Source organism: Acartia tonsa, chromosome 12 (assembly GCF_053477335.1).
Source record: "Acartia tonsa isolate MP-2025a chromosome 12, ASM5347733v1, whole genome shotgun sequence".
NCBI lineage: Eukaryota > Metazoa > Arthropoda > Copepoda > Calanoida > Acartiidae > Acartia > Acartia tonsa.
In genome coordinates, this window is record NC_137271.1 from 16425140 (window position 1) to 16438668 (window position 13529).

Consider the following 13529-nt stretch of genomic DNA (forward strand, 5'->3'; position numbering starts at 1 on the left):
CAAAATATTAATGCATTAGTCTAGACTAAATTGTAAGTTATTTTGTTGCAACACTGCTTAAATACATGATACTGTTTAAGGACGTAATTACATTTTTAGGACTTGATTATAGAGATGTTCCGTTTTTAACATTGTACCCTGTTGTGATAGGAATCAGTATCCTAAAATTCATATTAATCAGATAATTTTAACATACAAAAATTTGTTGTCAAAAAAAAGTAAAATACCATAGAGTTGCTGCGCTTTCTAAGTTGTAACTAACTGTTATAGGAATCATCATGCAAAGTTTGAAAATTAAATTAACGAAAAGACCTAACCGTAACGGAAGGACGGACCTACCCTAATTATAGGAAAGCTTCTCTTAAAAAAATAATACTTGATCAGAACATGAATCAGAACTGCCACGTCCTCCCACTCCAATATCTCATGCAGTTCCAAGTTTCCAGTGCCAGATTTGTAATACAAAGTTTCAAGGAAAGGCTGCGTTCACTCATCATGAGGTACTTCATTTTAAGGACAAATCAGCTAGAGAAATTAAGAATAATACGTTATTTTTTAAATAGAATATATTGTCTTTTACATTTTGAAAATATTGCACATTGGTGTATGGTATGTAGCTCTACATATTTTTTTTTATAATTATAAAAATATTTTGGTATTTTTCCTCTCTGTGCCTAGTCTAGCACGGAAAACCCAGTCTGTGTTTTATTTTAGGTGAGGTTAGGTTAGTTTATATTCCCTAAAGATTAGAGCCAATCGGTTCAGTGGTTACTGAGAACTTAAGCTTGTCTTAACCTCTTTTCGAGGAAGCTTTGTGTTTATCAAGATCGAAATTAATTCCTTATTCATTATCCCAAATTAAGCGCAAATGTCGTCTTTGTTTGATTTTCCTTTTCTAAAGAGACGCGGCATGGTGTTGTTTATGTTTTGATGCGTCCACGTTCTTTACTTTTGAATAATATGTGAGTGGGTGAAGATTTCGGAGAATAAAGTTGGGCCTATCATTGGTCTCATAGTGCGTGAACGACCCTAGTATACCAGGGGCTTTAAACCATAAGAACTTCAGATAGAATTTGTTCATTTTATTTAAATTGAATGGCGTATAGGACGATTTTATCAAGTTTAAAAGGCTTTAGCCAGCTAAACATGAAACTTTATTATGATTAAATTATTATGTTTTAGTAATTTTTTATGTGCCTTATTTTTGCATTTAACAATGATTTATTAAACCAAATAATTTTCCTTTAAAGCCAAAGTAACCAAAGATTCTTAACCGTAGAAAAAAAGATTTTAAAAAGCAAATAAGATTACGTGGTTATAAAAACTGGAATTTTGTATTAATTGATTTTGTAATTTCAGGACTTTGAAATAGTTTGCCTCAATAAATCTATAATCAAACCTGCTGTTGAAACTTGATGGTTCCTGGTATTGGGGGTTTGTGTGTACGTCAAACAAGATCTCTAGAACTTCCCGCTAATTCGGAAGTCACACTCAACCAAAGTGTCATGGTTGAGACAAAGCTTTAGACAGACAGACATCGTTCTACTTTGTATTAGATATAGCAGAGTTAGAGCACAGAAGTACAGGTCCCACAGGTTTCCAAGCTTTCTAGGTACTTTAAGGGAAAATATTAAAATATTTTTTTCTGCTTTGAAAATATTACTAAGAATATTTTGTTTCAGTGTTACTGTGCTGATCCAACAAGATGTAGATTTTGCCATCAAGAATTTCAAAGTTTAACCAAGAAATCAAATCATTTTAGAAATACTGTGCATTGTAACAAGCAACTAAAATTGTTTGACATCACACAGATGAAACAAGTATCTAAAACACCAAAAGTGCATTTGCTTGTGCCAAAACAAGAACAAACCAATGGAAAGTTAGCAGATGCAACAAAAGTATTGGATCTAAGCTGTGGCCTGTGCAGGGATAAGTTTTCTGGATATATTTCTTTCTATCAACATAAGGTTAGATAATTTTATTTTATTTCCTAATTGATAAATTTATTATTTGTTAACAGAATAGGCCATTAGGTGTTATTTTTGTCTATCATTGAACCAAATTTTGCTAATAAAATGAATGATTACACGGAAAACCAACACTTTGATTGCATGACCTTTATCTGGAAGTCCTAACTGTGCATGGTTATGAATTGTGCCAAAGCATTCCTCTACTCTAATTATTAAATTCACGTTCCTAACATAGCGGATGAGTGTTACGCCACAGCCGCGGATTATTTTTTTTATCTGTTATCTTTTTTGTTGTATTGTATACCTAGGTACTTTAATTTTATTCTTCAGTTACTGTCTCTTCATTATAGAGTTTTTCTACTTCCCTACTTCAGGATGTTATTATTCTTTTTAGTCCTCATAATTCACGTTTTCAGTGTAAATACAAGGGAACTAAAACTGAATGCAGAATTTGCCGCGAAATATTTGAAGACACGCAGATATTCCTTAAACTTTTGCCAACACCACGTGGCAGAAAATGTAAACAAAAGTTGGAATTATTAAAGAAAGATTACCCGGCAGGGAAGGGATAAGAATTTATAACATAGAATTAAAAGTAATATGTATGAAATGTTTTTTACCCTCGCTTGCTTTTGTTTTTTATTGCATTTTTCAACCTTCCTCACACTTTTCTGTGTTACAGCTAATAAATTACATACAACATAAAGCTCCAAAGAAAAGAGCGGTTCTATTGGTATATGCATGTTATTTTTCTATCTTTAACACAAGCTGCACAATTCGTGTTTTAAATGTTTTCTGTAATCTCGGTTGACTTTATATGTAAATCTTTGTCCTTGTTGGACAATAGTTGTTGGAAATGATTATGATGATCTGAATGATGAGAAACATGATACAATGAGTGAAATAGAATATGATAAATATGCCACTAAGGAAGGTTTAAAATTATAAATATATATTGTAACAATTTATATTTACACTATTTTTGGCATGATTATATAATATACTAGCGGCTACGTCCCTAGAGGCCTCTAGGGACATTTGGGGAGGGGGAAATTGAATTGGATAACCCAATTTCTTATTTTATATTTTGAAAGAAAATTTTTTTTTGGGGGGGGTATACATATATCTCATGCCCACTTTATTATTTTACTTTAATTTTTAACCGCTAATGAAGGCTATGACACTACAGTGCCAAGTTAATATGGAAAAAAGTGTACCAAAGCAAAAAATTGACGAATGCATAGTCAATATTCTTAAGGGAAAACTAATAATTTTACTTATTTAGAGAAAGATTAAATCACTTGAAGAATAACCCTTCTACTTTTATTAATCTCATTTGTTATAACGATAAATCATTAATTAAAAGGGCTTACAATAACAAAATAATGTAATTTTTTTATAATAATCAATGTTAAATACTCGTTCATGATATAGAAAATATTGAGTTATTTAAAAGCCACATCTTTTTGAAAAAATAAATCATTAGTTTTCAATTAAAAAGAATAAACCAGTGAAACCAAGGATAAACAACACCAAAGAAGCAGGGAAATATGTGCATATAAAGAAAGAAAAGATCCAGTTTGACCAAACCCTGAGAACTGATGACTCGGGGCGAAATCACATTATTGAAATTGACTTCTCTGAAGGAATAAATGTGTATTATTCTATACTAATATATATGTTAAGTAGTAGGATGCTTGTCTGTCTATTAGAATAATAGGATCTTCTAGCACTCTTTTTATTCTAGGATAGCATTATCCGTATAAAAAAGTTACATGTTTGTGTGTCTGTAGCCTAAGATCTCACTAACCGTTGGACTGATACGGTTCTCCTTTTAAGTGTTGCTTTTAAATGTTCAGGTTAGGTTTTATTCCATTCAAAGAGAAATTGCATCTGAAAAAACTACCACCCCGATTTTTAAAATCAAAAGTGGAGGGTCGTCTTTTTACCCAAAGATTGAAATAAGTGAGTGGGTGTAGTTTTTCGTTTGGTTGTTAATTATTTTAGATTAGGTTACGCTATATAGAGGTACTCCGACTGGTTAGCCAGGTAGGGTTAGGAAGGACACCGCAGGTATAGACCACGCGGGGTTTGGTATTGAAAAAAATCGCCCTCTCAACCTCTTATTTTAATTTATTTTAAAAATAGGGAGGGAGTGTAATTGTGCTCAACAGGCACAATAGTGAAAGAACCATATATCTATAATACAAAGTAGAACGATGTCTGACCGTCTGTCCGTCTGTCTGTCCGTCCCTTAAGATCTCAGTAACCACTGAACCGATCGGATTCTACGCTTCAGGGAATATACCTACTGGTCCTGTGGTGGTTTTAAGCTATTTTCTTGGGGGGTTGGACACCCCGAACCCCCCCAAAAATAAAAATTCCCCCCCCCCCGAAAAAATAATTTTCTTGAGAACACATTAGACTATGAGCAGCACCAGTAGTACTTTAATTTTTTTTTCTCAATTATCTCTTGGGGCAAAGCCCCTAGAGGCTAGGGGCGAAGCTGCTAGTTCTATTATATAAAGTAGTAAGCGTTTTTTGTCTGTCCCGAAGGATCTCGCTAACCGCTGAACCTATATTGTTCTCCTTAAAAGGACTCTCCACAGAAAAATCAACTTTGGATTTTTGAAAATCTAACCTGAAACTATTATTCTCTGATCAATTTTAGGCATTTTTTGTTTTTGTGGCATCGCGATCGAAGCCCTTTGAAAATTTTGTCCGCCGCCTATTTGTACTGCAGCTATAACAATATATACTACACTTTCCTCCACTCAATATATGTTTGCCGCTAAAGAACATTTGCTCCATTGCAACCGGCCGCTCTACGGTTTATCCTCTTCCTTGACTGGACAATCCTGCCGCCTCCATTTTGTGTTCGCCTCCACCAAATATAACCATCTTTTGCCGCAGTTGCCGCATTCATCGCCCTTCTCCGCCGCTACTCCGCTATACATTGCTTACGTCGCTATACACAACACCCCCAGCCTCCATTTAATTTCTGAACAAGGGAGAGGGGAGCATGTATTGAACCGCGACATACAGCAATGAATAGCGGAGTAGCGGCGGAGAAGGGCGATGAATGCGGCAACATAGAAGCTAAAAATCACTAAAGCAGCACAAATTGAATGGCGGGAGGATTCACTTAAAGGCGGTTAAAAATTTCAAAGGGCTTCAATCGCGATGCCACAAAAACAAAAAATGCCTAAAATTGAACAGAGAATAATAATTTCAGGTTAGATTTTCAAAAATCCAAAGTTGATTTTTCTGTGGAGAGTCCTTTTAACAGTGAAGCTTATTATAGGTCCTGGGAAGGTTTTGAACTATTTTTGGGGAGGGTGTCTTTACCCCCCTCCCCCCCCAAAAAATATTTTAAACACAAATTTAAAATGGGATGAGGTCAACTTTTCCCCCCTCCTACCTTAGGTGCCCCTAGAGGCTTCTAGGGGGCGTAGCCGCTAGTTTATATTATATAATATAAGATTATAATACACATTTTTAAGTAGATGATGATATTGGTCCAAGGGTTAATAGAGGATCTTACACGGGGGCATTAGGTATTTGGTTTATTTTTAAAGAAACTATTCAGTAGCAGAAACAAGGATGACAACATCTATAAGTAGCTAAGCACAAATAATGTATGGATGGACAAACCAAAAATTGTGTCATTAGAAGCATGACCTAGAGACCGATGGACCAAGTAAAGTATATAAATACTAAATTCTCATTTGTACTGGGAATCTTAATAAAAATATTCAGATGTCTATCTTTAATAGCAGCCGAGAAAATCATGATTTTCCATTTACGGGACTTGACAGACAAAGTTAATTATAGAGAAGCTTTTTCTTCTTTGTATTATTTTATTTCTATAAAAATGTTTAATTGGATTATTTTTACACAACCATAATGATATTATTTCTAGGACATAATTTATCTGCTGTGACTGTTAAGACTGAAAAGAATGTTGAAATTGTTAATGATGAACAAAACATGTTTATTGATGATGATTTGGTTATTAAACAGGTATAATGACCATTACCCACTCCCATTACCCCATCCCCTCCCCTCGTATTGGATCAATGAACTGACCAATAAAATTTTTCCCCTGTCATAATTTCCACGTATATTCTACAATTACATCTATTGGATTTTTATTTATATTTCGGTGGTTTGTTGTGAAAAGAAAAAATCCCCTCCCCCATTAATAGATTACAATAACCCCCTATTCATTTCTATTACCTACTTTTGTGTTTTATGTCACAAATTAATCTTTCAATTTTAATTTAATAATTTGTCAATGCACAAAAAATATATTTTAATTTAAATCAGAGAGAGATGGGACAATGGGCTGTTAATTACACTGGTTCCCTAAGTTTTACAGTAACGTTTTCTTATTCGTTGGCTTTTAGGACTTCTACTGAATTTTTATTGGTTGGTTTATTAAGTTGAATGTTTAAACGTTTCAACCACTATTTAATCTACAGAAGGGGTAATTTTGTGTGTCATCATTGGGGATGAACATTAATTTATCGGCCATTGTCTCATTCCTTAAGATCCTTAGATTTACATGGTATATTTTTATTTAGGAAAAGATTGTATTCAACGAAGAGATGACTGAAAATATTCCAAACCATAAAGAAACCGCCCCTGCTAATATTATACCAGAAAATAAGACAAAAGAAAAGCTTGACAAAGATAAAGAAAATACCTCAGAAAAACATCATTTTATTCAAATACATGATTTGTCTATTTATATGAATGGAGTTCCCCTCAGAAAATTCTACAGTAATCATGGGGTAACATTTTATTTATTTTCTTTTCATTCTTATGATAAAGTAACATGATATCTATGTGTGTGTGTGTGTCAGTCTGTAACGGAGGATCTCGTGACCTATATGGTTCTCTTTTATAATATTGCTTCTCATAGGTTCTGGTGACGATCTTTTGGGAGTGTACCACCATCTTCCTAAGATAAATTGCCACTAGAAAAATACCTCCGCACCCCTCAAAAAAAAATTTAAAATTTGACTTTTAAACTAAATTAAAAAACGGGGGCTAGTTGACTTCCTCACTTCAAGTGCCATTAGAGGCCTCTAGGGGAGTATCCGCTAGTTTGATGAAACCCCGAACTTTTCTATCACGCTAAGTACCTTGTTGGGTGCAACCAACCCTCCTCTGAATTATTTACTTGATTTAGATTGAAATACATAATATTAAACAGCTGTGGTCAGATGACTATTCAGTACATAACATTCAATTCGAGGTAATGTTTATAAAGAAAGAAAGGGAGATTGCGTCCAATAGTAGCGAAACTGTTTGAAATAATAAGCATAACATTCATGCAAACTTTAAGAGAGTAAAAAATAACTAGATATCTGATTTAAACCTCCTTAAACCATTAGTTCATTTCAGACAAAAAAAAACAGACATACTGATACACACATATATATGTAAAGAAGCTTACCTACATGAAATCTACTATCAATGTTTCTAAACACTGAGGTTTAGTACCAAAACTATACATTATGTATAATACGTCCGTCTAGGTATCTCTTTTTAATTTGTAACACAATTTTAGCTTTAGGGAGAATCCATGCAATTGAACATTTAGGTTTTATAGCTTGTTTTTAGATTATTTCAGGGGTGTATATTTTGCTTGGGATTCTCTGCTAACGGGGTTGGGGGAGGAGGGGGAAGATGAGAAAATAAAATGAATCTGTCATCAAGTTTACACATTGACACAATTGACAGAGAGAGGAAAAGAAAAGCTGGTTTTCTCTCCAAACTTTTCAATAATGAAAGAGCTTAGCTAGCTATTTACTAAGGTAAAAAATGCAAAGGTAGCGCGAAACTTGTTTTTTTTGTAGCTGGGAAAAAATATCTTGTGCAAAATATACACCCCTGGATTATTTTCATAGAATTTTTGTGTTTTTCAGGTGAGCTTGAAAGATAAAGAGAAGATAATGGCAGAAGATATTAAACCACATGAAGAAAATTTTATTGTTATTCCATAATTTATAATAATCGGAAGACTTAAATAAGACAAAAAACATTTCTTGTTTACAATCCAAACTTAATAAGTAAACTATGTACATCAAGCTTTTTAGCTTAATAAGCATAAACTATAAATAGTGATACTTCTATAAAAATTTACAGCATGCCTTTTACATTTATACTTATATTTTTTTTAAAATCGTTTTAGTATCTACATAATTTTCAGCTTATTTATTTTTTAAATGCTATTAATATATAGCTTATTGCTTATTAATAGAAAAAAGTAAAATAATCGAGGGGGGGCAGACTCTACATAAAACTATGTTCATGGGATGAGAACCCTACGCCGACTTTGGTTTCTGAATATCAGCCATTAGAGTCGGAAATATTAACACAGCCAAGTCGCTACAAAAGAGCAGAAAGCAATTTTCTAGCATACGAAAAAGGTCTTGACCTCTGGAACCAGGTAGTTGTCTGGGTTATATGTACTCTACATCTATACTTAAGTATCCATTTATTATTTAAAGTTAAACCCCACCTCTTCATTTTAGTTTTAAATACATTTATGATTATATAAATGGATAAAAATGTATTTCCATTTTGACCTACTTCTTCATAAATATGAAACACTTAATTTTCATTTCTAAGGTTTTGAATCCATACAAATTTTTCTAGTTTCTGCTCTTAAAATATTATAATAGTACAAATATAAGAATATAAAACATTTAATTAACATTGGTACAAAATGGATAATTCCATGAAGGAAATTTAATTGAAAAGTTAGCACTTTCATTTGATCTTGAGCTAGTTAATTTATCTATAACCATATAGTTTTCAAAGTTTGAATCTTGTTTAGAATAAGAAATACAAACGTAATTTGTTATCTAAACACTGATTTTTCAATTGCCCTAAAATAATAATAAATGATTAAAAGGAAATGTAACTTTGAACTTTTAGTTAATGTTCCATTTTATATGAGATGAAGAGGTTGAAATAAGATTTTTAAAATAAGAATATAGCTCTAAATTTTGTTAATGTGAATTTTGAATATGTTTGCAGCCAATAAAAAATATAATTCTATTTTTTTTGTATTTTTTTCAGATGATAGCAACTAGATATTTATAGTTGTGAGGTATCAACAAGAATAAAAATGAGCGAATCAAGTGAGATCAGACACACAGATAAAGACCTCCAGAGGTATTTGTACATTTTCATTTTCTCAAAAAATAAAAGAAAGATTTCATCTAACATAATTGATTGAAAAGTCTTTAATATTAACTATTTTAATCTATGTATAATTACGTGAATGTTGCACCAGATTTTCACCTACCCTAAAAAAAATCATATTCCCAGCTGGCTAAAATAACGATAGCCTCCTATCCACCTCATCTACTCCATCCCCTTTTCTCCTACTGGATGAACGAACTGACCAATAAATATTCCATATTAGCAACCTAAATTTCCCCTGTCAATACATCCACGTAAACTATATCCCTTCAAATATTAGATACAAATTTAGGACAAACAATAGTTGAATTTCTAAGAAGAACGTACTGAGACATGAAATACTCTCACTTTACAGTTTCTTAATAACTTTAGGTCTGTAGTTCGTTTGTTCTACCTTGTTTATTTATTAGATTGGAGGAATTAGCCCGAGATGCAGCTGTTGGTTCTACTATGTATGACAAGAGATGGGTTATTGAAAACATTTTGGAGGTTGGGAGACATTTTCAAAGGTAACATCAATGGATTTACTATTACTTTGATCTTACACCAGATTTTTATATTCTCTAGTAAAGTGAAACACCCAACGGGCTGGAAAAAATCGATTTACCACTTCCACTCTCTTGAGTCTTCACCCATCCCATTCCCTCCTACTGAGTGAACGAACTGAATTTTATATATATGTAATATGTATATATTGAATTCAAAATTCAATTAATTTTTGTAAAATAATTTTCAGCACATCATATGTTCAAGAGGATGGATTCAGAGAATTAGATGAAAATATTGAGGTACCTAAATATATTTTTGGGGGGTTTAATAGCGCCGCTACTCTATGATCATTAGTAAGTCTGTGATCTCCTTACTGTCAAAGCACTAAATAAGGTAAATTTCTTAAAGAAATTTTATAATCTTAAATATATTTTTTTATCTTAATAAAAAAAACATTGAAGAACAAGTTGGTCTCGTATCGTAGCTATGGAAGCAAGCTTGGAGCTTCTATTGACAATGGTAGTCTGATTCAAAAGGGAGGTGTATCCCCCTAGCAAAATAAGAGAGGTAGATATAACACCCTGCTACAAGGGACTATACACCCTTTAAAGAGCCAAGATTAGTGTCAAGGTAAAAAAGACACTCACTATTTGAAAAAATCGGAGAGGGGAGGTAAACAAAATTTTGGGTGCAACCCCCTGGCAAAACCCTGTGCACACCACTAATCTGATTCATATATTTAAGGAGAAAATGATGACACTATGGGACATATCAGTTGAGGAGGATGTCAGGTAAATCACCCTCAATTTTAAGACAGGCCGTACAGGGTGTAACTTTTTAGTCAAATGATCTTATTAAATCAAACTGTTTTTATTATGACCATTTCATATATATACATTTGGTCATAATTAAGAACAGTTTAAAAAGAGCATTTGATTCAAAGGTTACACCCAACCTTATGGAAAATACATGAAACAAATTTCCCCCTTCATGGAGGATATCCCCAATGTTAATACACAAAATTGCCACTTTTGTAGATTACAATTAGTTGTTTAAACGTTTAGACACCCAACCAATGAACCAACCAACCAAAATGCAGTAAAAGTCAATTAAAGTCCTCAAAGTTGAAAAAGAAAACGTTAATAATAAAGAGGCAATAGAATCTTTCAAAGTAGAAAAATGCAGCTTGTATTGTAAGCCTTCTTTTAAACTAATATAAATTGTTTTTAGTAAATTCTATCTTGAGTATGGAGTTCTGGATTTCTTCGTGGAGCTCTTCAGCAATCCAAATTTAAGGTAATTCATTTTGTTTCTTTCAGCCGTGAGAATGTAATATCTAAACGTGGAACTCTTATAATCATAAATCAGTCAAATTGCTTCGTCGTATTGGTTACTTGACCCCATAAAACTAATTTTAAGTTTCTGTTTGGAATCTAGAATAAACGTGGATATTGTGACGAGGGGGAAATCGTCGTCAATTTTGGTTGCTAATATGGACATCACTTCTTTGTCATTTAGTTCATCCAGTATGTACTACAGCCCACTAGTTAGAGATGTAGCAGTGCGGCAGGTGTCCCAGAATGAACAGCTGCCAGTAAAACAATCAAAGAAGCTTTCAATACTCGTTTATTCAGGTAGAATACAGCGGTTTTAAACAACCTAAAATAAAATCACAGAATTAGGTTGTTATAAATGAACTACAAATAAAACAATTAAGTATAATACAGAATTAAAATACTAAAATTTGCATTGCTTTGTTAGTTTCTTTTTAAAGTCTTTTTTTCGATTTCGGGCTTTTCAGAATAGTGCATATCATTAAAACAATCCAAATGGTTCATTAGTTAAGGAATGTAAAACTTACTTCTCGAATCCAGCTCTTTCCACTTAATAATTTTCAGAACTACAGGCTTATCAGATCATCTCATCAACATAAACAACAGCAAATATCCACGGCAGTACTCAATACAGAACAATTCCACGGCAGTCAAGGACTTAAGACTTCAGACCACAGGCCAGATTTGGGGATAAATCCATATGAATCAGTGTTACAGTGGCAGAAGTCAGTCTAAAAACATCAATCATATATTTTATGTTAGAAGAAGCGCCATTTATAGAATAATCAAGGGTAACTCTGTGTTTTTTAGCTTTGGCTTTGAGGCTTTCTAATTAATTTGAAGGAATTAATATAAAGGTGAGTATTTTGTACCTTAATTTTAGCAAAGGATCTCCTTTTTCGCTATTGGTTCCAAGTTCTTCGTTCCACTTGGTGAATCCTGTAACGAAAAACCATAATTAGGTGATATTTGGATAGGCAGCAATCTACACTATAACTTTGATTCCAAATTTCATTAGGTAGTTATTCAATCAACAACATTTTACCTATGGTTCTTCGTGCTCAAGCTTTCCCTCTGATCCGTCACGAGGGGCACCAACAAAATTCTCCACTAGAGATAAAGAGGGCAGATCCACTCTCCACAGGCTCAGCTAATTCCAGGCCTTAATAATATCATATTAAGCCCAAACTTTTAATGGACTACAATGCTTTTAAAGTTTAACTTGGAGGCCGTTACGGTACTCATTTATTGGTCCTTTACAATTAAATAGGAACAGTGTATTCAATGGAATCATATCTTCAACTTTGGTTTAAATGAAATCTTTGCATATGCGGCTTCGCTGGGTGAATGAATTGACTATTTTAATATTTGTTTTACCTTGTATCTCAGCAGAGACAGTTTTATGTTACATTTTGAGAACTTCTTCACTCGTTAGCACTTTCTGAAATGGATTAGCCCATATTATTTGATGTAGATATAGGTTTCTTTATCACTTTTACATATAAATATATATAATACAATTTAACGATAGTTAATTTAACCAATTTTTGCTTAAAAGAAACAAAATAAGTTGGTAAAAACTATTAAAATTGGAAGTAAAAAGCTCAAATTAATTTTATAAATGCTTTGAATTGATTTAAATGTGTATTTTGTACCAAAAAATAACAATTTTCTTTAAACTTTTAGATAGACAATTTTCCCTTGCTTTTAGTAAGATGGCTGACGTTAGACTGGTACAACGAATATGGAGAGTTGAACGCTTGCGCGTCATAGATTAATCACATACATAGATTGGACAATATTTCATATTTTTGTACAAAATTAAATATTCTTTGCTAGAAATGAATTTAAAAATAAAAATGGCTTTTGCATTAAACAATTACAATTTAATATAAATTTAAGTTTTGTAAGTAATTAACATTATTTCCGATACATATCTTTTGCTCTATGGTGAAGAAATAGGTTACGTGAGTTTACTTTAACATATTTTAAATTACTAAACTTTGGTCTTGTTAGGGAAGCCTTCTCTCAGTCTTCGTGGGGTGATTTGACTGGATTCCTTCTAAATATAAAACACAGTAGGAGGGGAGGAGATGGGGTACAAGGGGGGGGGGGGGGTGGATGGTTGATATCGTAATTTTAACCAGCTGCGTTCATCACTTTTTCAGAGAACATATTGTAACATCCAAGTAAAATATATCTTTGTTTAGAGTGAAGGAGATATCCATAGAGGGATAGTATCTGACATGGTGTACTATAATATATCCTTGTTTAGAGGAAAGGAGATATCCATAGAGGGATAGTATCTAACATGGTGTACTATAATATATCTTTGTTTAGAGAGAAGGAGATATCCATAGGGATAGTATCTAACATGGTGTATATCCTTGTTTAGAGTGAAGGAGATATCCATCACTTTTTCAGAGAACATATTGTAACATCCAAGTAAAATATATCTTTGTTTAGAGTGAAGGAGATATCCATAGAGGGATAGTATCTAACATGGTGTATATCC

At 32.8% G+C, this 13529-nt stretch overlaps 2 protein-coding genes and 2 long non-coding RNA genes across 7 annotated transcripts in view; 3 read left to right on the forward strand and 1 right to left on the reverse strand.

The window, feature by feature from the left end:
- Positions 1 to 349: 349 nt before the first annotated feature.
- LOC145334292 (uncharacterized) lies at positions 350 to 2531 on the forward strand. The gene is made up of 3 exons (XR_013884796.1): positions 350 to 500; positions 1683 to 1967; positions 2387 to 2531. It is a non-coding gene; the product is annotated as an uncharacterized LOC145334292 (long non-coding RNA).
- Positions 2532 to 2778: 247 nt separating this feature from the next.
- On the forward strand, positions 2779 to 9071 carry LOC145334749 (uncharacterized). Of its 2 annotated transcripts, none has more exons than XM_080180347.1 (8): positions 2779 to 2897; positions 3142 to 3225; positions 3469 to 3614; positions 5475 to 5527; positions 5893 to 5993; positions 6557 to 6766; positions 7168 to 7233; positions 7907 to 9071. In XM_080180347.1, exons 1-8 carry the CDS (start codon positions 2865 to 2867, stop codon positions 7982 to 7984), a joined length of 771 nt encoding a protein of 256 aa, XP_080036473.1. In that variant the 5' UTR covers positions 2779 to 2864; the 3' UTR covers positions 7985 to 9071. The 2 variants fall into 2 exon arrangements, with proteins under 2 accessions (XP_080036473.1, XP_080036474.1); XM_080180348.1 differs by having other exon boundaries at positions 2808 to 2904; positions 3145 to 3225.
- The window catches only part of LOC145334748 (protein saal1), a 32130-nt gene continuing 27664 nt past the window's right edge, over positions 9064 to 13529 (forward strand). For all 3 annotated transcript variants that reach the window (XR_013884946.1, XR_013884947.1, XM_080180346.1), the window contains exons 1-5: positions 9064 to 9161; positions 9602 to 9700; positions 9928 to 9979; positions 10425 to 10471; positions 10911 to 10976. Coding sequence is in view for 1 of the 3 variants with exons in the window: in XM_080180346.1 (XP_080036472.1) it covers positions 9115 to 9161; positions 9602 to 9700; positions 9928 to 9979; positions 10425 to 10471; positions 10911 to 10976 (311 nt within the window). In the remaining 2 variants the exon portion in view is untranslated. The remainder of the gene's footprint in view (positions 9162 to 9601; positions 9701 to 9927; positions 9980 to 10424; positions 10472 to 10910; positions 10977 to 13529) is intronic.
- On the reverse strand, positions 11290 to 12476 carry LOC145334751 (uncharacterized). Its single transcript, XR_013884948.1, has 5 exons — positions 12392 to 12476; positions 12060 to 12176; positions 11887 to 11953; positions 11542 to 11745; positions 11290 to 11339 (listed from the first exon to the last, which is right to left on the reverse strand). It is a non-coding gene; the product is annotated as an uncharacterized LOC145334751 (long non-coding RNA).